Consider the following 24,888-nt stretch of genomic DNA (forward strand, 5'->3'; position numbering starts at 1 on the left):
CCTGTAATCCCAGCTACTTGGGAGGCTGAGGCAGGAAAATCGCTTGAACCCGGGAGGCGGAGGTTGCAGTGAGCCAAGATCATGCCCTTGCACTCCAGCCTGGGCGACAAGAGTGAAACTCTGTCTCAAAAAAAAAAAAAAAGAAAGTAGTAATTTCTCTTCTAACACCTCTGAGAAGCTATGATCAGAAAGATGAGGGATTTGAAAAGCTACCTGTGTTATATATCTCTATTACAATATGGAGCTCTAAGGTGGATTCCCCATCCTTAGGCTCTAGAAGGCTCTCCTACTGTTGTACTTCTTTCCCCTGGCCATTCATTCTCTGTTATTATTTGTCCTCCCTCCCTACATAATAAGTTCTATCAAGGAGCACTTGGATATTATCCATATCTGTACTCTACCTTGCATCACAGCACATAGCTGGTACTCAAAAATTGTAAAACGAATACCATAGATGGCAACCCGAATAAAAAAGTTGATAAGATCTATTGTGATTCATATGTCCACACTCTGAAACTAACTGTAATAATAAGAAATTGAAACTACATCAGCAACATATGGTTCCACCTCAGATTATCAGGGAATTCAATGGCACAGTAGAACTGAAAATTTTGAAAGCTGTGGCCGCATAAAAAACCATGTGCATGCTGTCTAAAAATAACAACCACTCACTTTCAAACAGGAAAGGTCAATTTCAAGCCTCAGATAATTGAAGAAAATTGTCAGAAAAAAAGAAACATTAAGTGAAAAAAAAAAAGAAAGATGATTTGATCTCTGGATTAAGATGTTTTAATATACATAATGTATAGTAGTTCATATAATTTATTAATGGCATTTTCTATAGGACACTGTAATTAATTCAGTGACATCAATATTGACCTCATACAGACAAAAGATGAAAGCTGGGTTTTCTCGTGTACCAAGTACAAAACATGTGCTAAAAAGTTAACATATACAGTTGTAAGAGATCAACGTTCGCGATGACTCAAGTTTACAGTAGTTGTTTCACACGGTTTGCCAAGACTTGGATGCCACCCAGTGTTGCTGTGTTTGTGCAAATGCCAGCTCTGGACGGCCTGACTACCTCCTTTTGCCAGCCCCACTTTTGCCTGTTTTACTGCTGCCGCTGCTAGATTTGCCAGATGATTTTGAAGAGAAGAGTCTTGTCATGAACTCGGAAACATCAGGCAACTCATGGTTGGAATTCAGCATATTCATTGACTGCTCCATTTCCTGCAAGAAGACAAGGCACAATTATATGTAGGATCCTTCGAGTCTTTTAACTCCTAACACTTCCTATTGAAGAAAAAGTAAAGGAGTAGAACAAGTGAAAGGTACTGGTTCTGGGAATGATGCAACATCATACTCAATAGTACTTCACCTATGGATCATTAGTAACTATTTTCCATACCTCCTTTATACCACTAAACATTCTGACTCCTAGTAAATGTCCAATAAATGATTGCCTAAGGTTTGATTCAACTTGTCTTAATAAAGAACATTTTTTTCTGATAATGAATATATTTGATTATATTCCTATCTTATGTTTTCTGATTAAAGTGCTTTCTTATTGTTTTAATGAGTACATTTTTAAGTTCATGCTTTCTTTAGATGCATATAACCAGAATATTAATTTTTAACTATATATCGAGGTATCAGTAAAGTTTGGAAAATAAGTTCTGTATTTCTACGAGTTCATTTATAAGCCTCATAAATCTACGAATGCTGTATGGCTCGGGTGACTTCGATTAGACTCTAAAGCAAGCATCACACTGTTACAAACAAGTCATTGGCAAAACAGGATAGGACTTGGCACTTTTGAGTATTTGTCGTCCCCCTTAATTGACCCAAAAATCTATAAAGTACTGTTTGATAGTTATATAATATTAATGTAACATCTGCTTCATTTAAATTTTAAGTGACATTCTAAAAGTGAACTTAAAATTGACTTTAGTCCATTCATACGTGAAAAAGATAGCAAGTACTGCATTATCTATCATTTCTTTTCTTTTTTTTTTTTTTTTTAAGAGAGAGTGCTCAGGTGATCCTTCTGCCTCAGCTTCCTGGGCAGCTGGGACTATAGGCACACAACATAACACTAGGATTTCATTTCAAATTGAACACTGTTAGGATATTAGCTTGAGCTTTTCCCACAAAGGTAGAATTTATTCCTAAGTTTTAAAGGAGAAGGTGCTTTTACAAATAAGGCTAGGAAAAGAAATATTGTAAACATAAATCAAATATGTTAACATGCCCCAATAATTAAGAAATAAATGTATATGGTAACAGCTCTTGAGTCCCTGCAAACATATCAACTCTATTTTTCAATCTGTTCAATTCTTAAGCTCTATTTTTTTTTTTTTCAGTTTTTGTGGTTTTATTTAAACACAAATAAAACATGCACATGAGCCACTGATTCCTTCTCCTCAGTGTGCAGCCTGGCACTGGGACTAGTGACTCTGATGGCCAGCTGGGCTCCTCTTTCCAGATGGCTTTGTGGTTCTTGGAGGAAACACCCTGAGTAATCTCAGCACGGTAAGATTTGTTGCAGATCAGCAGTACTTCCAGTTCCTTTATGTTGTAGATCAGGAACTTCCAGAAGCCACTGGGTAGTAAGTACTTTGTTTTTTTGTTTTTTGGGGTTTATTTTTTATTTTTATTTTATTATTATACTTTAAGTTCTAGGGTACATGTGCACAACGTACAGGTTTGTTACATATGTATACTTGTGCCATGTTGGTGTGCTGCACCCATCAACTCATCAGCACCCATCAACTCGTCATTTATATCAGGTATAACTTCCAATGCCATCACTCCCCCCTCCCCCCCTCCATGATAGGCCCCGGTGTGTGATGTTCCCCTTCTCGAGTCCAAGTGATCTCATTGTTCAATTCCCACCTATGAGTGAGAACATGCGGTGTTTGGTTTTCTGTTCTTGCGATAGTTTGCTGGTAAGTACTTTGTTTCTTTGCTGCTCCCATAACCAATGCTGGGCATCAAGATCTGGCCCTTGAATCTTCTACGAACACTGTTGTCAGTGCCTCTAGGTTTCTGCCAGTTAAGCTTAATTCATATTGGTCTGACTGGTACCAGATAAACCTCTTAGCTCTCTTTTTGATGATCTTGGGCTTCACAAAGGATCTGAGGGCAGCCATGATGCCAAGTAGGAGATGATGCCACCTCTGCAGGCAGTGCCAAGGAAGAGAGCTTCTGAAGCTCTTGAATCAACTTTTTACGATGCTTACGATGTGCAAAGCACTTTACAAGGAATGAACTTTTTTTTTTTTAAACAGAGTTTTGCTCTTCTTGCCCAGGCTGGAGTGCAATGGCGCAATCTTGGCTCACTGCAACCTCCGCCTCCCAGGTTCAAGCGATTATCCTGTCTCAGCCTCCCAAGTAGCTCGGATTACATGTGCCACCACGCCCAGCTAATTTTTTGGTATTTAGTAGAGACGGGGTTTCACCATGTTAGTAAGGTTGGTCGCGAACTCCTGACCTCAGGTGATCCACTGCCTTGGCCTCCCAAAGTGCTGGGATTACAGGCCTGCGCCACTGTGCCCGGCCGGAATGAACTTAAATCAAATGTGACTTCTGATGTTTCCCTCTACTGATGTCACAGTTAATTGGCTTAACATATACAAGGAATGCATAGGATGTATTACTTTCAGTCTAACACTGAAACAAAAATGCAAACATTTACCAATAAGACATTTTGAAATATCAAAAATCTTTCTTTTCCTATGAATATTTTTCTGCCATTCCTGCTTGGAATAGACACCTTATTACCTTCCACAGAATGTAATCACCTACTATCTTAGCAAACATTTTTATTTACCTTATTTCTTTAAGAAATAAGATAAATTTCTATTAAGAAAAAAGAAAAGAAATAGTCACAAAATCCCCTGATAGCAAGAAGACTATTTGATAAATCCATTCTATTTTCTACATTTAACTGGACTGAGCCTACTGATGACAGGAATGGCCTATAATTCATTTCTGTATCTCAGTATCGAGACCCTAGAAATTGATTAATAAATGTTTACTCAGGAATGAATAAAATGTCAACACATCAATATACTAAATAAAATGGGGAACTTTGAAACTCAGAAGATATTTGTTGATGGTTGAATGGAAAAATGCACAACTGTTTTTTGAAAAAAATGAAGAGTTCAAATGGCAGCCAATATTCAAAGAGAAAATGTGGTGGCACTAAATTGCAAGCATCCTACTTAGCAAATCCTCTCCCTCTGCTCAACCAGTATGGCTTCGTGGTACAGAATTCAAAGGTCACTCCTCTACTTATCCATCCCCCTTAGTCTATCTGAATTTCTTTTGTGTGTCTGAACACATAAACTGAGTATGTACTCTGAAGAGAGTTTCATAAAGTAAAGGCAGATCATAGGAGCAATCATTTTGTAAAATATTTAGATTAAGTATACCAGAATTATTACACATTTCAGCTATTTAAAAAGTAAGGCACACAAAGAGGCTAGGATCTAGTAAGATGTTTTAGCTACACGAAGAGATCCAGGCCTTTAAATCAGGCAGAACTAACAATTTATCTAGTCTAATGGAAGCAGCTAATTAAATGCCAGGAACATGATACTGTGTTAATACAACCTCTAGATTAATTTGGCTTGGGAACTAGAATAAAATTGAGAAAAACCAAGCCACCCAGCTACGATGGGATAGAGCAAACATCACAATATGGTTCAAAGACCCACAGATGGGGCCAGGCATGGTGTCTCAGACCTATAATCCCAGCGCTTTGGGAGGCTGAGGCAGGTGGATAGCTTGAGCCCAGGATGAGGCCACTCAGACTGACTGTGCCACTGCACTCCAGTTTGAGCAACAGAGACTCTGTCTCTTAAAAAAAAAAAAAAAAAAAAATCCTTAGCTGGACAATCATCTTACCCGTCTCATGTCAGGATCACTTGTGTTGACCACTTTAGGCAGAAGCACAAATATCAATAAAGGAAGAACCATCATCATAACCTGCAGAAAAAAAAAAAAAATCCAGAAAATATTTTTCCCCCACTTTACAGTTAATAGAACAAAAAATGCACTTAACAACCAATGGTGAAATTAAAGATTTAAATGTTGTCTATACAATAACACTAGTAGCAACCATCTCAATTCTACTGAACCGGTTCTGATGACAGCAAGGTGCTGTCTGTCTGACAATGGTGGACTATTATAGAATGTAAAAGTTTTCTGTATGTATGTTTGGACTTTAGACACTTCATAGCTGTGCCTCCCACCTATCTTTTTGCAGAGTTTACTGTGTTATTTAACACAAATAGTTTGCAAATGGAACTATCTATTCGCTTTTTTTTAATGTATAGTCTGGCAATGGGATTGGTGATCCAATGGCAAGCTAACAGCTCTTTTCAGATGACTGTGGTTCTTGGAAAACTGACCTACTTTAGCAGACCAGTTTTGAAAAATGACCTAGAAGCATCACGCACTGGAGCACTAGATACACTTCCACAGAATTTCAGAGATGAGAACATGGAAGATGAATAAGCTCTGGAGTTTCACTGCTGACTTCTTCCATCCAGTCTCCCTCCTGCCTCTTCATCTCTGACAACAGAGTCTAGGTACGAATTTATTCCTCTCTAGGGGATATACAGCCTCCGAATATAGATCATGTGTGATCTAAATAGCTATCAGCAAGGAATATGAACAAAACTTAGATGAATTCTTTTTTATTTTTTGAGACACAGTCTCACTCTGTTCCCCAGGCTGGAGTGTGGTGGCACAATCTCGGCTCACTGCAACCTCCACCCTCCCTGGTTCAAGCAATTCTCCTGTCTCAGCCTCCCGAGTAGCTGGGATTACAGGTGCCCACCACCACATCCAGCTAACTTTTTATATTTTTGGTAGAGACGAGGTTCACCATGTTGGCCAGGCTGGTCTCGAACTCCTGACCTCGTGATCCACCCACCTCAGCCTCCCAAAGTGCTAGGATTACAGGTATGAGCCACCACGCCTGGCCTACTTAGATAAATTCTAAGACAGCAATTCAATTTTTTAAAACAGCAAAAGAAAAGGCCGATTTGTTTCTAAAAACTGCTTTCATGATGATAGTCAACAATAATTTATTGTATATTTTAAAATAACAACCAAAGAGTGGAATTGGTATGCTCCTAACATTTACAAAAACATGATAAATGCTTAAGGTGAGGGATAACCCAATTACCCTGATGTGATTAATACACATCATATGCCTGTATCAACACATCACATGTGCCTCATAAATGTACATTATTAGGTAGCTACAATAATTAAAAACAAAAACAAATGTTTAAAGAATGCATGCTATTAGTGTTTCATTATTAGTGAGTATCATAACATCGGTTTCATAATGCCAACTACTTAAATTACCATAGAATAACTTTTTTCTTCACTACACATGTTAAAAAAAGAGAAAGAAATCCTTACTTGTGCTATCAATAGGGGCTGGTTAATAAATGATGGCACATTCATCAATGGACCAATAATATGCAGGTAGTACGGCCAGGCGCAGTGGCTCACGCCTGTAATCCCAGCACTTTAGGTGGCCGAGGCAGGCAGATCACCTGAGGTCAGGAGTTCAAGACCAGCTTGGCCAAGATGGAGAAACTCCATCTCTACTAAAAGTACAAAATTAGCTGGGCGTAGTGGCGCATGCCTGTAATCCCAGATACTTGGGAGGCTGAGGCAGGAGAATCGCTTGAACCCAGGAGGCAGAGGTTGCAGTGAGCCGAGATCACTCCATTGCACTCCAGCCCGGGCAACAAGAGCAAAACTCCATCTAAAAAAAGTCAAAAAAACAAAAACAAAAACAAAAAATATGCAGGTAGTATGAAGAATGAGACAGCTCCAGGTATGACTGACTTACTGAATATTCTTATTCTATTTGAAATGTAAAATACGTTATCATAAGCATTTATCCAATTTCTATTACACATTTCAATAATCAAATCTACAGTGCAATTCTCATTATATTTTCTTCATTACGTATTCCCAAAGCCACTGTTCTTCTGAAATCTGCAAACTACTCACAATTATCCTTTCTTCCACCAATCTGACCTCAGCTTTCTACCTCACAGGGGTTTGAAGTTGCCACTGCCTAGAAGCAAATTAGGTATTAGTAAAGTGCTTTATTTTAGCCTGATACATACCATCGGGTTCATTAGAAAGTCTGTCCAGCCCCACGATTCCCTTTTAATAAAGTAAGAAGGTGGACCTGAAGATTTCATTTGGAGAGGATAGGGCAGTCTGACAACCTCTGATGTTTTGATGTGATTCACATATCTTGCTCTGATAAAGCAACATGGGGAAAGCAACAGGAATTCCATTAAAAACATTACTGGTTAAAAGAACTGCTTATATTATATCAGCAATGCCTTATACACACCTTCAGCTTTTTCCAAAATGCTTTAAAATCTAAACTTTTGATCTTGGAAATCTGACCAAAATAGCTTTATCTACATGTCTAAAATATGCAACAAAACACAGAGAAAAAAATGCTAGACTTGGAATCTTCTAGCTGTAGCTCTGTCATTACCTAGGCCTGTGGGATTAATGAGTTCCCTAACTTCTATTTATGTCAAAAATTATTTTAGAATCCTTCTGGTGCTAAAGTTATTTGATTATATTTAGTAATGAGTTTACTTCATTATATGATACAAAAATACTGGATTTTATTTTTTTGATGGTCTAAGAAATGCATTATTGGATGTAACCAATTTTTAAGGCTATATTGCCAGAAAATTTTATAATGCAAGAAAGCACTGCAACAGTGCTATAGGTAACACTACATTTTTCACCAAAAATGCACTAATTTTAATCAAAATTCTCATCCATGTTTACATATGATTCATTTTACTTTTTGAAAACTGCCTCTCCTATTTCACTGTCACTGCTGTGTTGAATTCTGGGAAATTTCTTTTCTGATCTGTCTCCCACTTCTTCTAACTTCTGCTCAGTTTCTTAACGCATCCATTTAGTTGTACATTTCAATGCCTATATTCATTGTAGAAGTTCTATTTTATTCTTTTTTCAAATATCTATAGCCTATTTTGGTATATCATTTCTATGGAAGTCTTTTATTTCCTTAAGTACTTTAAATATATATTAAATTATTTTACAGTCTATAATAATTCTACTATTTAAAGTTCTTGGAGGTCTGATTTATTTGCTGACTCAATGTAGACTGTTTTCTTGGGTTCTTTGTTAGTAGATTTAATTTACCTTTATTTAAGTAAAAAGATACAAAGGGTATCTCCTTGCAGAGAGATTATGCATTTGTTTCTGCCAGGAATTTGGGAATTATAACCAGAAACTATTTTGTTCACTGCTCAGCTTGGAAGTTCCTGGATTATGCAGAAAGTAATAAATTCATACCCCAGATTGTAATGAGTATAGGAGCATAACTATCAGTTTTCAGGCGAGACTTTTTCCCCCAAAGGCCAGGGTCAGACTTTTACCTCCGAAAATCCAGGGCCTTCTGCATTTTAGTACCAAAGGTCAAAGGGAGGACCAAATTTTAGATCTAATTCTGACTCCAAGCAAGCCCATGGCTTGCCTCCTCCCTGCACACCGCTAATTAAATCTAAGCCTTCTGGGTTAGAGAATATCAAAATCTCCAGATGGCGAAGTGGTTTATAGTTTATCCCCTAGGGATTTCCTTTGTTCTGGAGGGAGCTAAGCATTTATTACTAAAAGAAAATGTTTGTCATATTTTTATCTAGCATTTCTCTGCCAAAATGTCAGAAGTGAAAATCCCACATATATTCAAAACTAATTTATCATTCATGCTGCATGCTTATAAAATATTGGTCAAGGCTGGGCACGGTAGCTAATGTCTGTAATCTCAGCACTTTGGGAGGCCGAGGTGGGTGGATCATTTGAGGTCAGGAGTTTGAGACCAGCCTGGCCAACATGGTGAAACCCTGTCTCCACTGAATATACAAAAATTAGCCAGGCTTGGTGGCATGTGCCTGTAATCCCAGCTACTTGGGAGGCTGAGGCGGGAGAAACACTTGAACCCAGGAAATAGAGATCGTAGTGAGCTGAGGGTACGCCACTGCATTCCAGTCTGGGTGACAGAGTGAGACTCCATCACAAAAAAAAAAAAAAAAAAAAAGAATTAGGATCTTATATGAATCCCACTTTGTTCTCTACTCTGTTCCACCCCCAATTATGTTTTATTTTTATTTTTTTGAGACGAAATATCGCTCTGTAGCCCAGGCTGGAGTGCAGTGGCGCAATCTCGGCTCACTGTAACCTTTGCCTCCCGGGTTCAAGCCACTCTCCTGCATCAGCCTCTGAGTCATCAAAGTACATCTTTATGTAATCATATTAGGAGCTTTAAAATAAATTTTAAGCCTGAGCAAGAAGCTCAACTTTACAATTTTTTCTACCTTAAAAGTGGTCAGAATACTTACATTAGCCAACAGGTGGCAAAATCACCTAACACAAAGCTCATTTTATAATAAGAAACTTATTGAATTCATGTAACTTACTAAATTCTGACCTAAATGTAAAAAAAGAATGGTTGTTATGGGTACTTAAAGTATGGTTTCTACTGTATATCGCTTTTGCACCATAGTAAAGTCAAAAAATTCTAAGTTGAGGGCCAGGCACCGTGGTTCACACCTGTAACCCCAGCACTTTGGGAGGCCAAAGCAGGCGGATCACAATGTTGAGAGATCAAAATCATCCTGGTCAACATGGTGAGACCCTGCCTCTATTAAAAATACAAAATTAATTGGGCATGGTGGCATGCGCCTGTAGTCCCAGCTACTCAGGAGGCTGAGGCAAGAGAATTGCTTGAACCCGGGAGGCGGACGTTGCAGTGAGCCACGATCACGCCACTGCACTCCTGCCTGGCGACTCTCAAACTTAAAAAATAATAATAATAACAATTCTAAGTTGAACCATTGTAAGCTGGGGACTGTCTATATTTAAAACAATATTCCTATTTGCTGAGACTACTTTATTCAAAATTTAACCAGAGTAAAAAGGATTTTTAAAAAATACAAGTATTCTCTTTTGTGTAACAGCTCTCATTCCCTCCAATATTGTTTTCAATATAAAAAAAAAATGTTTAAAGCAGTATATATAACATATACTGTGATCCACGTACCCCCCCATTTCCAAGCTTACAATTCTAAAATATACAAAAAGTCATGAATAAGTCCTTTAAGGAATAGATTTAACATAAAAGAATTTTACATATACATACATACATATATATATATATATATATATATTTTTTTTTTTTTTTTTTTGAGACAGGATCTTGCTCTGTTGCCCAGGTGGAGTGCAGTGGTACAGTCATGGCTCACTGCTGCAGACTCAACCTCCCAGGCTCACGCGATTCTCCTACCTCAGCCTACTAGGTATCTGGGATCACAAGCATGTGCCACCATGTCCAGCTAAGTTTTTAACCTTTTTTTTTTGGTAGAGATAGGGTCTTCACTATGCTGCCCAGGCTGGTCTCAAACTCCTGCGCTCAAGTGATATAACTGCCTCAGCCTCCTACAGTGCTGGGATTATAGGCGTGAGCCACCACACCTGGCCTATATATACATTTTTTAAAATCTTCATGTTTCCAAAAAGACATGAGAAAGTCAATACTTTAAAAAATTCATCTACTTCAAAACAATCTATTCCATCAAAATATATTTATAAACATATATGCAAGGTACTACCTTCTAACTGAAGCTTTGCCTTTACCCCAAATAGCCAAAAGCAAGAAATGTCATCAGAATTTGGACAAAAAAAAATTCTAAGACAATAATTTAACTTCAAAAATAAGGAAGAAGCTGGATACGATGTGTGCCTGTAATCCCAGCTACTTAGGAGGCTGAAGTGGGAAGATTGCTAAAGGTCAGTGTGAGGCTGTAGCGGGCTATGTGATTGCACCTGAGAATAACCACTACACTCCAACTTACGCAACATAGCAAGACCTTGTCTCTCTAAAAAGTAGGGGGTAAAAGTAATTTGTTTTTAAGAATATACTTATTAGTGGCATTAGAGTATTACTTTACTGATAAAATCAAGAATATTCTCTTGGATAGGCACAGTGGCTCACACCTGTAATCCCAGCATTTTGGGAGGCCAAGGTGGGCAGATCACTTGAAGTCAGGAGTTTGAGAACAGCCTGGCCAACATGGCGAAACCCCATCTCTACTAAAAATACAAAAATCAGGCCAGGTGCGGTGGCTCACACCTGTAATCCCAGCACTTTGGGAGGCTGAGGGGGGTGGATCACAAAGTCAGGAGTTGGAGACCAGCCTGGTCGATATGGTGAAATCCCGTCTCTACTAAAAATACAAAAATTAGCCGGGCGTGGCGGTAGGCGCCTGTAGTCCCAGCTACTTGGGAAGCTGAGGCAGAAGAATCACTTGAACCAGGAGGTGGAGGTTGCAGTGAGCCAAGATCATGCCACTGCATTCCAGCCTGGGTGACAGAGCGAGACTCCGTCTCAAAAAAAAAAAAATCAGATGGGCATGGTGGCATGTAGCTGTAATCCCAACTATTTGGGAGGCTGAGGTATGAGAATCCCTTGAACCTGGGAAGCAGAGGTTGCAGTGAGCCAAGATTGTGCCACCTAGCCTGGGCAACACAGCAAGACTTTGTCTGAAAAAAAAAAAAGAATATTCTCTTGATAACTGTCTCTGTTTAGTATACATGCTAAAGGAAGAGAAAGAAATCATGACTTGTCTATCAATAGCAGCTGGTTATATAAATGAGGGCAAATCCATCAATGGACTAACATGCAGCTAAGGTAAAAGATGGGACAGCTCCGTATGTGACTCATTCTATTTGAATTATGGCATATTTACATATTACATTTTTAAAACTTTCAATGTCAAAGAAAGCAAAGAAAGAAGAAAAAATGTTAGGAGTAAACATAATTCAGATGTAAATACTATAGTGCTAACTGAACATGCGTCAGCTCAATTTTGAGTCTCTACAAATCAGTCTAAATATGCTGGGCAGACACCAAAAAGATCAGCAGTAAAATTACTTATTAGTCCTCCACCTCCAGAAATGGTTTTTGCCTTTGCGTTACCTGCGCCTTATTGCTGCAACATAGAGTCCTATTTCACAGCTTAAAGCAGAGACATCACCACTTAAAAGTTGCTTCATATACTTCCTGGTCAGATTTGACCAAAGAGGATGCTATTGCCATGAGACAAAATAAATAAATAAATTTCTTCTATCATAATGGGAAGCTGACTCTGAAGACTACAGATATCTACACAAATGTTTTAACTTCAAATAGGTTTTGTTATTTCACACTTGCAGTCTAAATTAGACTATAGTTCTTTTCACCTCCAGTGTTTTCCCCAGAAATACTACACTTCCATTGAACACAAAAGAGTCCATAAAGAAAGGACTACAGAAATTTCTAGATCAATGAAGTATCAAATAGCTAATAAGAGGTATTATCAAGATATCCCAGCGAAAAACAGGTGATGAATAGTATTTCTAATTTAGAAAAGTTAGATTATTTCCAACTTAATAATCATATTTCAATTATAACTTTCATAGCGCTTTAGCTCCTATAGTAAGTAATCTTACCTTTTCTTTATGTAATCATATTAGGAGCTTTAAAATAAATTTTAAGCCTGAGCAAGAAGCTCAACTTTACAATTTTTTCCATGTTCAGATTAAATAAACATAAGGATATTTTAAATGTTTTAAGGAATAGCGGTAGTTTAAATAAAAAGAATTTTCCATCTAAACTATTAATTCTAAAAGGAATATATGCTAAGGTATTCAGTAGCCTCGCTTTTGGCAAAAATTAAATCAGGTGCCCTCACCTCATTTTTCCTTTCGAAGTGATATCCACTCGAACGGGATCAAATCTGTAAGCTGGAGATACAACTTCCACTACATAAGATCCAGAAGGTATATCATGAACCACAAAACTCCCATCTGTCCTGGAAAAATGAAAATCATGTTTAGAAAAACAGCTTAGTCTTTTCTTATTTGCTAATTCCCAAATCAACTCTCCTGAAAAATGACATTAAAAGCAACTGGCAAACAAACAAAACCTTGGCAAAAGCTGTCCTGTGCTTCAGTTTCTTTTCTTTTTTCTTTGGAGACAGAATCTCTATGCAACACTCAGGGTAGAATGCAATGGCATGATCTCAGCTCACTGTAACCTCCACCTCCTGGGTTCAAGTGATTCTCCTGCCTCAGCCTCCCGAGTAGCTGGGATCACAGGCATGTCCCATCATGCCCGGCTAAGTTTTGTATTTTTAGTAGAGACGGGGTTTTGCCATGTTGGCCAGGCTGGTCTTGAACTCCTGACCTCCGGTGATCCACCCGCCTCAGCCTCCCAAAGTGCTGGGATTACAGACGCGAGCCACCGTGCCCGGCCTTCAGTTTCTGTAATTACACTGAACAGGTTCTGAAAATCCCCAAGACCACTCCAGGGTAGCAAAGAAGCCTGACATAGAAAGTAATTATTTTCCTTCTATGGGTAGAGATGACAGGTGACAGACACACAATTCCCATTCTAAAGCCATGTCTTCATTGAATATACATTATTATTACAATATTACGGTTCCAATTTTGTCAATCACCCCCAACAATTTCTTTTTTTTTTTTTTTTTTTTTTGAGACGGAGTCTCGCTCTGTCGCCCAGGCTGGAGTGCAGTGGCGCCATCTCGGCTCACAGCAAGTTCCGCCTCCCGGGTTCACGCCATTCTCCCGCCTCAGCCTCCAGAGCAGCTGGGACTACAGGTACCGCCACCACGCCCGGCTAATTTTTTGTATGTTTAGTAGAGACGGGGTTTCACCGTGTTAGCCAGGATGGTCTCGATCTCCTCACCTCGTGATCCGCCCGCCTTGGCCTCCCAAAGTGCTGGGATTACAGGCATGAGCCACCGCGCCTGGCAAACAATTTCCTACTATTAAAAATGGCAGGCCGGGCGCGGTGGCTCACACCTGTAATCCCGGCACTTTGGAAGGCCGAGGCAGACGGATCACCTAAGGTCAGGAGTTAGAGACCAGCCTGACCAACATGGAGAAATTCTGTCTCTACTAAAAATACAAAATTAGCCAGGTGTAGGTGGCGCATGCCTGTAATCCTAGCTACTCGGGAGGCTGAGGCAGAATTACTTTAATCTGGGAGGCAGAGGTTGCAGTGAGCCATCCAGCCTGGGCAACCAGAGCGAAAACTGTCTCAAAAAAAAAAAAAAAAAAAAAAAAAAGGCTTTTTGTTCTAGTTTTAATCTGCAATTTTTGGTTTTCTGTTCTTTTTAACAAATAATAAAAGGTATTTAAGTACCATTTGTTCTATTTGCTATAAATAATTCCCATTTACTTTGGTTACTAGAAGCTTAAAATGTTTATGTAGTTAAAAACATCCATCTTTTCCTTACTGATTTCTTCTAAACTTCCTAGACTTAGAAAACCATTCTATCAAGAGCTGGTAATTTCATTTCACAGATCAAAATTAATCTGTTTGAAAAATGAGAAACTACTATTTTGAGAAAAAAGTTTCTGTTTCAGGAAAACAAATGGTTCTAAAATGATCAACTGTATCAGAGAATTCCAAATATTATAATAATATATTAAAATAATGCTTCTTAAATCTTCATAGGCTCTTTCATAGTTAAAGGAATAACTAATACTGATGATATCCACAGTAGTTACTAAAAAGTAAGATGACAAGACCATCCTGCCTAATACCGTAAAACCTCATCTCTACTAAAAATACAAAAATTAGCCGGGTGTGGTGGCACGCGCCTGTAGTCCAGCTACTCGGGAGTCTGGGCAGGAGAATCACTTGAACCTGGGAGGCGGAAGTTGCAGTGAGTCAAGATTGAGCCACCGCACTGCAGCCTGGGTGACAGATAGAGACTCCGTCTCAAAAAAAAAAAAAAAAAGTAAGATGAAAAAATGTTACTCCAAAGCACACACTAAACTAAGCCAGAATTGAAATGTAAACAAGTTAACTTATGCCTGAGCTGGACATCTTCCATTTGCCCTTTAGATCCACTCTCTGCCTTTCTCCTCTTTGCAGACTGGAGGAAGGAAAGAAAATGAGCTTAGTGTATTTTCCCCCCAGCTCTCTCACTGACAGGCCACCTCTGACTGGCTGTGTCAAGGGACTGGCTTGTGTCTTTCAATGCAGGCTTTCTTCCCTTCAAGGTTCTAGTAACCTCTACTCTCCTCTTCCTTCAGGATTAGAGATGGTGATAATAACCTTGAGGTTGTAAGCTCCAGGGTACTGCACAGTCTGGCTGTTTCCCCACACCATTACTACACTGTTTGGTCCCTTCATTAAATTCTCCTTGAATTACTCTAATTTGAGTGCATCTTCTATTTCTTAATGGGACCCTGACTGAACCAATTTCTTTCTTCCTTTCTTTCCTTTCCTTTCTTTTTCCTTTCTACTTCCTTCCTTTCTCCTTCCCTCCCTCCGTCCCTTCTCTCTCTCTCTCTCTCTTTCTTTTTGAGACAGAGTCTTGCTCTGTCACCCAGGATGGAGTGCAATGGGGTGATCTCTGTTCACTGCAACCTCTACCTCCCGGGTTTAAGTATTCTCCTGCCTCAGCCTCCCTAGCAGCTGGGATTACAGACTACCGCCACTACACCTGGCTGATTTATTTTTTTTGTATTTTTATTAGAGACAGGGTTTTACCATGTTGGCCAGGCTGATCTTGAACTCCTGACCTCTGGAGTTCCTGACCACACCCAGCCCTGACTCAACCAATTTTAAAACATTTTTTTAGATCCAGAAAAAAACAAACTGATGATGGTGGAACACAAATAATATCAGAAATAATTTTTTAAAAAGCAAATATATTTATCATCCTAAGGTAAACATTTTACTTAAGAAAAGTAACATAAAGTTTGCAATACAAAATTTAAAATTTGTGACCAGGCGCAGTGGCTCACGCCTGTAATCCCAGCACTTTGGGAGGCCGAGGTGGGCGGATCACAAGGTCAGAAGATCGAGACCATCCTGGCTAACACGTTGAAACCCCGTCTCTACTAAAAACACAAAAAATTAGCCAGGCATGATGGTGGGCGCCTGTAGTCCCAGCTACTCGGGAGGCTGAAGCAGGAGAATGCCATGAACCTGGGAGGCAGAACTTGCAGCGAGCTGAGATCGTGCCACTGCACTCCAGCCTGGGCGACAGAGCAAGACTCTGTCTCAAAAAAAAAAAAAAAAATTAAATTTGTCCTTAAAAATGTACTCTACAAAATGTAGGTAGGCCTTGTTGGATCCTGATTTGAAAGAACAATTATATAAAAAACATTTTTGAGATAACTGAGGAAACATAAAAATGGGACTACTAGATGATATTAATGCATGATTATTTTGTTGAATCAATAATGGTAATGTGGTTTTTGTTTAAGTCCTTATTTTTTGGAGATACATAATAATGCTTTTACAAGTAAAATCATATTATGCTTAGAACCATTTAAAAATATTTCAGAAAAAATTAATGAAGGTACACAAAAGACATGAAACAAAACAGTAGAATGCCATTCTATTTTATGCATGTCTGAAAATTTCTATAATAAAAAGTTCAAAAAAGTATAGAATATAATATTACTATGTTAAAAAAAAAAAAAACCTGAAACCACCTGTCCAAAAACAGAGGACTGTTTAAATAAATTATGGCTTATATATATTGTGATGATAGCAAGAAATGGCATGAGGAATCTTCAGGCCCAATTCCCTTTACCTCCATTAACCAAGTCCTAAGCCACCTCCAATAAGCACAAACGTAAGTCAAAGCCCTGCGCTAGTCATGCAAAACAGCTACCATACAAATTACCTACCCCTTTTCCAATAAGATTATCACCATAACCTCCTCATATTAATTCTCCATCAACCTTTCTTCTTTTCCTGAGAGACAGAGTTTTGCTCTGTAGCCCAGGCTGGAGTGCAATGGCACGATCACACAGTTCACTACAGCCTCAACTGCCTCAGCTCAAGCAATCCTCCCACCTCAGCCTCCCGAGTAGCTTGGACTATAGGTGCACACCACCACTCCTGGCTAATTATTTATTTTTGGTAGAGATGGTGCCCCACTATGTTGCCCCAGCTGGTCTGAAACTCCTGGGCTCAAGCAATCCTCCCACCTCAGCCTCCCAAAAGTGCTAAGATTACAGGTGTGAGCCACCGTGCCTGGCAATTCTCCATCAACCTTTCTACATACAAATGAAAGAACATGAAATGGTATCAAAACGTGTTCAAGAACATTAAGTGAAAAAGGCAGGTTACAAACTACTATATATTATATTTTACTAGTAAAAACATAAGTCATATGATTCCAAATGAAGCTGGAAAAATGGCAGGCACCATGGCTCACGCCTGTAATCCCAAAAATGTGACAGGCTGAGGCAGAAGTATCCCTTGAGGCCAGGAGTTTGAGACCACACTGCGCAACACAGCAAGACCCTGTCTCTACAAAAAAAATTTAAAAATTAGCTGGACATGGTGGCGTCCGCCTGTAGTCCTAGCTACTCAGGAGGCTGAGACAGGAGGATCGCTTGAGTACAGAAGTTCGAGGCTGCCATGAACTATCATATCACCACTGCACTCCAGGTTGAATGACAGAACAAGACCTTGTCTCCAAAAAAAAAAAAAAGATACAATGAAACATTAAGGGTTGTTTCCCTACTTTGTTTCTAATATACTATTTTCAAACAGCTACAATACAAATTACCTACCCCTTTTCCAATAAGATTATCATCATAAACTCCTCACATTAATTCTCCATCAACTTTTCTTTTTTTCCTGAGACAGGGTTTTGCTCTGTAGCTTTCTAAAAGCTCTGCTTTTTAAAAGAACTGTATACAGCAGAAGAGTGGCCAAATGGTCAATTAAGGCTCATTCCTAAAGCTTTATGAGAACTGTATCATTAAAACATCATTAATTAGGGTAAACTCTAAAGAATGTCCTAATGCCAGATTCTTAATGACAGATGGCAGTAAAATACTGGTTGTAAATTTGTCACTATTTATTAATCTGAGGTTGGAATTACCACTCAAGGGCACTTAGATGATCTGAACAAATATGTAAATCAGATTTGGATTTAAATGTCCACATTTAAGTTGTCTGATGTTCAGATACCATTGGCTGGGGTACGAACCCACCAAAGGAAACACTTCCTAACTATTTTCTTTCAGTTTACAGTTTCACCTACTAAGTAAGGGTGGAAAGATTTAAAACAACGTAGGTGTGCCTAGACATTTCCAAAGCAGGCTGCTGCAAAACTAGTGCTAACAAATTCGTCCTGTCTTTTAATATAGACAGAAATCCCACTTCCACTAATAGCACGAAAGGACAGAAGAAAGCAATGTAGAGAAACCCTACTTTCACATAAATGACAAGTGTGATATATAGCAAATCCCTCGATGAATTCAAGTGTAAAAAAGAACAACAATCGCACCCCCAAGCCAAAACAAACAAACAAAAAAAGTGCTTTGATTAGGGATTTCAGGGCCTGTTAATTTTAGAAGCAGTAACATTAGCCTCCCAGTCTATGTCGTCACTAGAAGCCCTTTGGGTTTTGAGAATTCCCACCTGTGTCGCATCTTTCTACATAATATCAAGCTACCAAAAGACTGAAGTGAATGCAAGAAACGACTAGGTTCTCGGGAAACCAGATGAGATATAAAAGAAAGAATCCAACAAGAGACTAATAAAGGTCCACTTGTCCCCAGGACCCAGGAATGATCGTCCCCACATGGGGCCAAAACAAGGTTGAAAATAACTGACTCCATGCTCTGACCATGGCAGGGGGTGAGCGCCTGCCATGCTCATTCCAGAGGTACAGGACCGGGAAAGGGAAAGCATCCGACTGCCTCCCAAGGTCTCCCGGCATAGACCGTTAGCGGCACCCTCCCCTTCAGTCTGAGACAGCGACGTTGTCCCGCCCTGACACTTAACTCTCCTGGTGGGGTCCCTGTCCGGCCTCCATCCCAGCCTTTTTCCCGCTGCCCTCAGGATGCTCACTTAAGGAAACCGACGTGCTCTTCTCCGTCTACGAGCACTCGGGCCGCCGAGATCCAGTCCTGAGGTTTCACCCCTGGAACAACTGCACGCCCCTCAATCTTGAAGCGATCTCCTATGCCGACCCCACTCCCTCCCGATCCCTCGGCAGCAGCCCCGGGCACCTCCGAGCTCTGGACATCCCCTGATAGCAGCAGCAGCAGCAGCACGGGAAAGAAGCCCCACAGAGCGGCCGCCATGACAGCAGCTCTACACTCAGGCCGGCAGCCCCGGAAGCCCTCCCAGTCTCCCGGCCGCCACCGCCGCCGCTGGCGGCTTGATGTTGTCATCACTGGGCGCCCGTTTCTGTCATAAGCTGTGGGATCCAACCAGAGGGAAGAAATCATGGCCGATCGACTAGCGAGGCGGAAGTAAGGCGGAAGTACCGCCCTAAACTCCCGGCACTCTGGATTGGAAGGCGGCGCATAGAGCGTGTGTCAAGTGCCCATGAAGGGGACTGCCCATGAGGTGAAAGTCAAGTGTGTGTTGCTGTGGCAGCCACGGAGGCCAAGGACCTCACGGGAATAAAAGATGACGAGACTGGCTTCGGGAGAAACACCATCCGGAAGAGACCTTTCAAAAAACTTCTAGAGACTCCCCAAGACGTATGAGATGAAAGACTTCTATGTGCGTTTAACCCATTTCTCCTTAGCCCCTTGATTACGCGCTGCTGTGCGGCGACTGCAGCGTTTACGCCGAGATAACGCGTGTATTACAGTCACAACCTTACTCCCAAAGTTTGCCACGAAATATCTCGCTTCTGTTATTTTCGCATGGTTCTGGTATATTGACTTTTGAAACAAAAGACATCATTCTGTTTATAGCATTCTGTTTTTAGTAGTGGTATTTCCATTTACAAAATATAGTAATTCTCAGTCGCCGAAATGTCAAATTCTAGAAAACGTAGCATTCCTATGCGTGATGGTAATACCGGTCTCGAACAGTTGCTGGCCGAAGATTCATTTGATGAATCTGATTTTTCGGAAATAGACGATTCCGATACTTTTTCGGATAGTGCTTTAGAAGACGATAAGATCAGGCCTCTGTCCCATTTAGAATCTGATGGAAAGAGCCCTACATCATCTGACTCAGGGCGCTCTATGAAATGGTCAGCTCGTGCTATGATTCCACGTCAAAGGTATGACTTTACCGGCACACCTGGCAGAAAAGTCGATGTCAGTGATATCACTGACCCATTGCAGTATTTTGAACTGTTCTTTACTGAGGAATTAGTTTCAAAAATTACTAGAGAAACAAATGCCCAAGCTGCCTTGTTGGCTTCAAAGCCACCGGGTCCGAAAGGATTTTCGCGAATGGATAAATGGAAAGACACTGACAATGACGAGCTCAAAGTCTTTTTTGCAGTAATGTTACTGCAAGGTATTGTGCAGAAACCTGAGCTGGAGATGTTTTGGTCAACAAGGCCTCTTTTGGATACACCTTATCTCAGGCAAATTATGACTGGTGAAAGATTTTTACTTTTGTTTCGGTGCCTGCATTTTGTCAACAATTCTTCTATATCTGCTGGTCAATCAAAGGCCCATATTTCATTGCAGAAGATCAAACCTGTGTTCGACTTTCTTGTAAATAAATTTTCAACTGTATATACTCCAAACAGAAACATTGCAGTTGATGAATCACTGATGCTGTTCAAGGGGCCATTAGCTATGAAGCAGTACATCCCGACAAAACGAGTACGATTTGGTCTGAAGCTATATGTACTTTGTGAAAGTCAATCTGGTTACGTGTGGAATGCGCTTGTTCACACAGGGCCTGGTATGAATTTGAAAGATTCAGCCGATGGCCTGAAATCATCGCGCATTGTTCTTACCTTGGTCAATGACCTTCTTGGCCAAGGGTATTGTGTCTTCCTCGATAACTTTAATATATCTCCCATGCTTTTCAGAGAATTACATCAAAATAGGACTGATGCAGTTGGGACAGCTCGTTTGAACAGAAAACAGATTCCAAATGATCTGAAAAAAAGGATTGCAAAGGGGACGACTGTAGCCAGATTCTGTGGTGAACTGATGGCACTGAAATGGTGTGACGAGAAGGAGGTGACAATGTTGTCAACATTCCACAATGATACCATGATTGAAGTAAACAACAGAAATGGAAAGAAAACTAAAAAGCCACGTGTCATTGTGGATTATAACGAGAATATGGGAGCGGTGGACTCGGCTGATCAGATGCTTACTTCTTATCCATCTGAGCGCAAAAGACACAAGGTTTGGTATAAGAAATTCTTTCACCACCTTCTACACATTACAGTGCTGAACTCCTACATCCTGTTCAAGAAGGACAACCCTGAGCACACTATGAGCCATATAAACTTCAGGCTGGCCTTGATTGAAAGAATGCTGGAAGAGCATCACAAGCCAGGGCAGCAACACCTTCGAGGTCGTCCGTGCTCTGATGATGTCACGCCTCTTCGTCTGTCTGGAAGACATTTCCCCAAGAGCATACCACCAACGTCAGGGAAACAGAATCCAACTGGTCGCTGCAAAATTTGCTGCTCCCAATACGACAAGGATGGCAAAAGGATCCGGAAAGAAACACGCTATTTTTGTGCTGAATGTGATGTTCCGCTTTGTGTTGTTCCATGCTTTGAAATTTACCACACGAAAAAAAAGTATTAAATACCGATCATCATATACATCTGTTCCATTAGGATTAGAGACAAGTGCTGTTTAGAAATAACTCCAAGATTGGGAGGCCGACCTGGATGGATCACCTGAGATCAGGAGTTCAAGACCAGCCTGGCTAACACGGTGAAACCCTGTCTCTACTAAAAATACAAAAATTAGCTGGGTGTGGTGGTGCATGCCTGTAATCCAAGCCACTTGGGAGGCTGAGGAAGGAGAATTGCTTGAATCCATGAGGCAGAGGTTGCAGTGAACTGAGATCACACCACTGCACTCCAGCCTGGGTGACATGAGACTCAATCTCAAAAAAAAAAAAAAAAAGAAAGAACTCCAAGAACAGTTTTGTTGTCATTGTTTGTTTCTTTCATTTTTTTTTGTTTGAGACGGAGTTTTGGTCTTGTTGCCCAGGCTGGAGTGCGATGGCATGATCTCAGCTCACTGTAACCTCCACCTCCCATGTTCAAGCGATTCTCCTGCCTCAGCCTCCCTAGTAGCTAGGATTACAGGCATGCGCCACCACATCCACCTAATTTTGCATTTTTAGTAGAGACTGGGTTTATGCATGTTGGTCAGGCTAGTCTTGATCTCCGACCTCAGGTGATCTGCCCGTCTGGGCCTCACAAAGTCCTGGGATTATAGGCGTGAGCCACCACACCTAGCCCCAAGAACAGTTTTTATATTTTATTTTCACATTGAAAATCAGTCAGATTTGCTTCAGCCTCAAAGAGGGTGTTTATGTAAAATTAAATGAGTGCAGGCAGCGAGCTACACTTTTTTTTTTCCTAAATAGGAAATGGGAAGGAGATACTGTCTCTGAACAAAAATAGCTGGAGAAACATGTAACTGTTAACTAAGGGTTGCCTCTAGTGAAAAGGGTTGGAAGACAATTTATGTGATGCTACACTATTCTTCCTGTCGTGATTGCTTTACTGTGAACGTAACAAGGTTGTACTGGGGAGGAGAGCAGGGGTTGATTGCTGTCAATGTTGATTGCCAAGATTTCAGACATCATTTGCTTCAGTCCTTTCTTTTTCTTTATGGTGGAAAGTGAAGTGACTTGCCCAAGATCTTTGTCGGCCCTAAACATCGCTGTCTTTACTACACATTCCTATTGAGGGCAATGCATGTTTTAGCCTTGTGCACTCTTAGAGTTAGCATCCTGAGAACGAGTAAGAGCAATTGAAAAAAGAGATTCAAGAGCCAAGTACTCAGCCCTGGCAGGGGATGGGGTCGTGGTGCCCAGAGCCACCCCTATACTCCAGTCTCCCTGGCATCAGCTACTGCAGCCCTGGGGTACTTGCCCTCATCTTTTTGCTGAAGATAGTTATTTCTTCATATTTGATCGCTGGAAGGAGCAGTACTGCTCAGAAAAAAAAACAAAAACAAAACACACACACACACATTTGACTTTCTTGTCTGCCAAATAAATCTCTTATTTGCTAGGGAACTGGTAATTCAGGCTCAAGAAGTGTATGGAGAAGGTTTATTTTCAATCTTTTTACTTTAAAATATGCCTTAGTTTTTGAATAGATAAGACATTCCAGTTTAAGAGAGTAAAAGTCAGTTCAGAAGCGAGAAAGGAAAGATAGTGTTCATTTTAATCAGACTGCGATGTACCTACTAGACACAGACAGGGTCAGTGGCAAGGCCATCAGAAAACTTTTTCCCAAGGCCACACCACACCTGCAAAACACCTAACAACCTTCTTCTTTTCAGTGATTACCGCTTCCTTACCAATGACTTCGCTTTGTTCCTCGTGCCTCCAAACAGATTGCTGAGATACCCAATCCAGAGCCAATCTTGGCTTCCCTAGACTCTCCTCAATCATTCAACAGAAGCCCAAATCTTGTAAAAGTTCCTTTCTGGGCCAGGCGCGGTGGCTCACGCCTGTAATCCCAGTACTTTGGGAGGCTGAGGCGGGCGAATCACGAGGTCAGGAGTTTGAGATCAGCCTGGCCAACATGGTGAAACCCTGTCTCTACTAAAAATACAAAAAAAAAAAAAAAAAAAAAAATTAGCTGGGCATAGTGGCAGGTGCCTGTAATCCCAGCTACTCAGGAGGCTGAGGCAGGAGAATCGCTTGCACCTGGGATGTGGAGGTCGCAGTGAGCCGAGATCGCACCACTGCACTCCAGCCCTGGCAACAGAGTGAGGCTCCTTCTCAAAAAATAAGTTTCTTTCTGTTCCCTCTTACTGTTATATCTTTGGTTTCTCTGGTGTGGAGTCTTCCTTACAGCGGCAAGCTCATAAACTTAACTTGACTACAGGTGTGTTCCTTGGTGGTCTTTATCCGATAGACTTCGTCACATGGTACGATATTCAAAAGGTATGAGTATACAAAAAAAAAAACTCCCACCTACTTCTCTCCCTGGTCACCTAATTCTCAGGAGGCAATCAGGGTTGCCATTTTCCTGAGTATTCTTCCACATAGTCAACTGTCTACAGAAAAATATATACGTTAAAAATAAGGCCAGGCACAGCGGCATGCCTGTATTCCCAGCTACTCAGGAGGTTGAGGCAGGAGGATCAGTTGAGGCCAGGAAAGCCAGGAATTTGAAGCTGTAGCGTGCTATAACAGCAGGCCTGTGAATAGCCATTGCACTCCATCCTGGGCAACAGGACCTGTCTCTTAAAAAAAAAAAAAAAAAAAGACAAAAAAATACTTGTAGTTTTTTTTGTTAAAAAACAAATCCATACATGCATATATATGTATATACATAGTACGCTACCAGTTGTGTGGAAAAAAGGGGCAAAATATATATTTATTTAACTTATATACAAATAACATTCTAGAAATTTATTGTTTAATATAAAATACACGAATATATAAAAATGTATTACCTAACATATGATTATATATAACTATAATGTGTACTGTGTTTTACATATATATTTCCACAGCATGCTATAAATGCAATTCTGCACTTTGCTCTTTTTACTTAATATATCTTGGAAATCATCCTTTATTAGTACATAAAGAGCTTCATAATTCCTTTTTACGGCTGTAAAATGTCCCAGCTTATGGATGGACTGATTCTCTATCAAGCAACATTAAGATTGTGGCCTATTTTACTATTCCTGATTTTGCTGAAGTGAATTTCTTTTGCCATGTGATTTCCACAGGTGTATATATGTAGCGTAATTCGTACTAGTAGAAAGTAGAATTGCTAGATCAAAGAGTACGTGCCTTTGTAATTTTGATGATATTGTGAA

General features: G+C 40.2%; 2 protein-coding genes across 3 annotated transcripts; one reads left to right on the top strand and one right to left on the bottom strand.

Annotated features, from left to right (window-relative positions):
* Positions 1-766: 766 nt before the first annotated feature.
* On the bottom strand, positions 767-19,259 carry EMC7 (ER membrane protein complex subunit 7). Of its 2 annotated transcripts, none has more exons than XM_073995429.1 (5): positions 19,153-19,259; positions 12,825-12,939; positions 7,167-7,305; positions 4,915-4,995; positions 767-1,233 (listed from the first exon to the last, which is right to left on the bottom strand). In XM_073995429.1, exons 2-5 carry the CDS (start codon positions 12,827-12,829, stop codon positions 1,081-1,083), a joined length of 378 nt encoding a protein of 125 aa, XP_073851530.1. In that variant the 5' UTR covers positions 12,830-12,939; positions 19,153-19,259; the 3' UTR covers positions 767-1,080. The 2 variants fall into 2 exon arrangements, with proteins under 2 accessions (XP_073851530.1, XP_045251177.1); XM_045395242.2 differs by having other exon boundaries at positions 12,825-12,944; positions 18,992-19,259.
* A 191-nt stretch (positions 19,260-19,450) lies between these two features.
* PGBD4 (piggyBac transposable element derived 4) lies at positions 19,451-21,833 on the top strand. Its single transcript, XM_005559078.5, has one exon. It carries the CDS (start codon positions 19,912-19,914, stop codon positions 21,667-21,669), a length of 1,758 nt encoding a protein of 585 aa, XP_005559135.3. The 5' UTR covers positions 19,451-19,911; the 3' UTR covers positions 21,670-21,833.
* The last annotated feature ends 3,055 nt before the right edge of the window (positions 21,834-24,888 follow it).

This window comes from Macaca fascicularis, chromosome 7 (genome assembly GCF_037993035.2).
Source record: "Macaca fascicularis isolate 582-1 chromosome 7, T2T-MFA8v1.1".
Lineage (NCBI taxonomy): Eukaryota > Metazoa > Chordata > Mammalia > Primates > Cercopithecidae > Macaca > Macaca fascicularis.

Coding starts and splice junctions, on each gene's coding strand:
- EMC7 (XM_045395242.2), bottom strand. CDS start 19,227: ATGGCGGCCGCTCTGTGGGGCTTCTTTCCCGTGCTGCTGCTGCTGCTG. Junction 4,996..7,166: donor ACTTTCTAATGAACCCGATG/GTATGTATCAGG, acceptor TTTTTTCTGCAG/GTTATGATGATGGTTCTTCC. Junction 1,234..4,914: donor GTGATCCTGACATGAGACGG/GTAAGATGATTG, acceptor GTCTTCTTGCAG/GAAATGGAGCAGTCAATGAA.
- PGBD4 (XM_005559078.5), top strand. CDS start 19,912: ATGTCAAATTCTAGAAAACGTAGCATTCCTATGCGTGATGGTAATACC.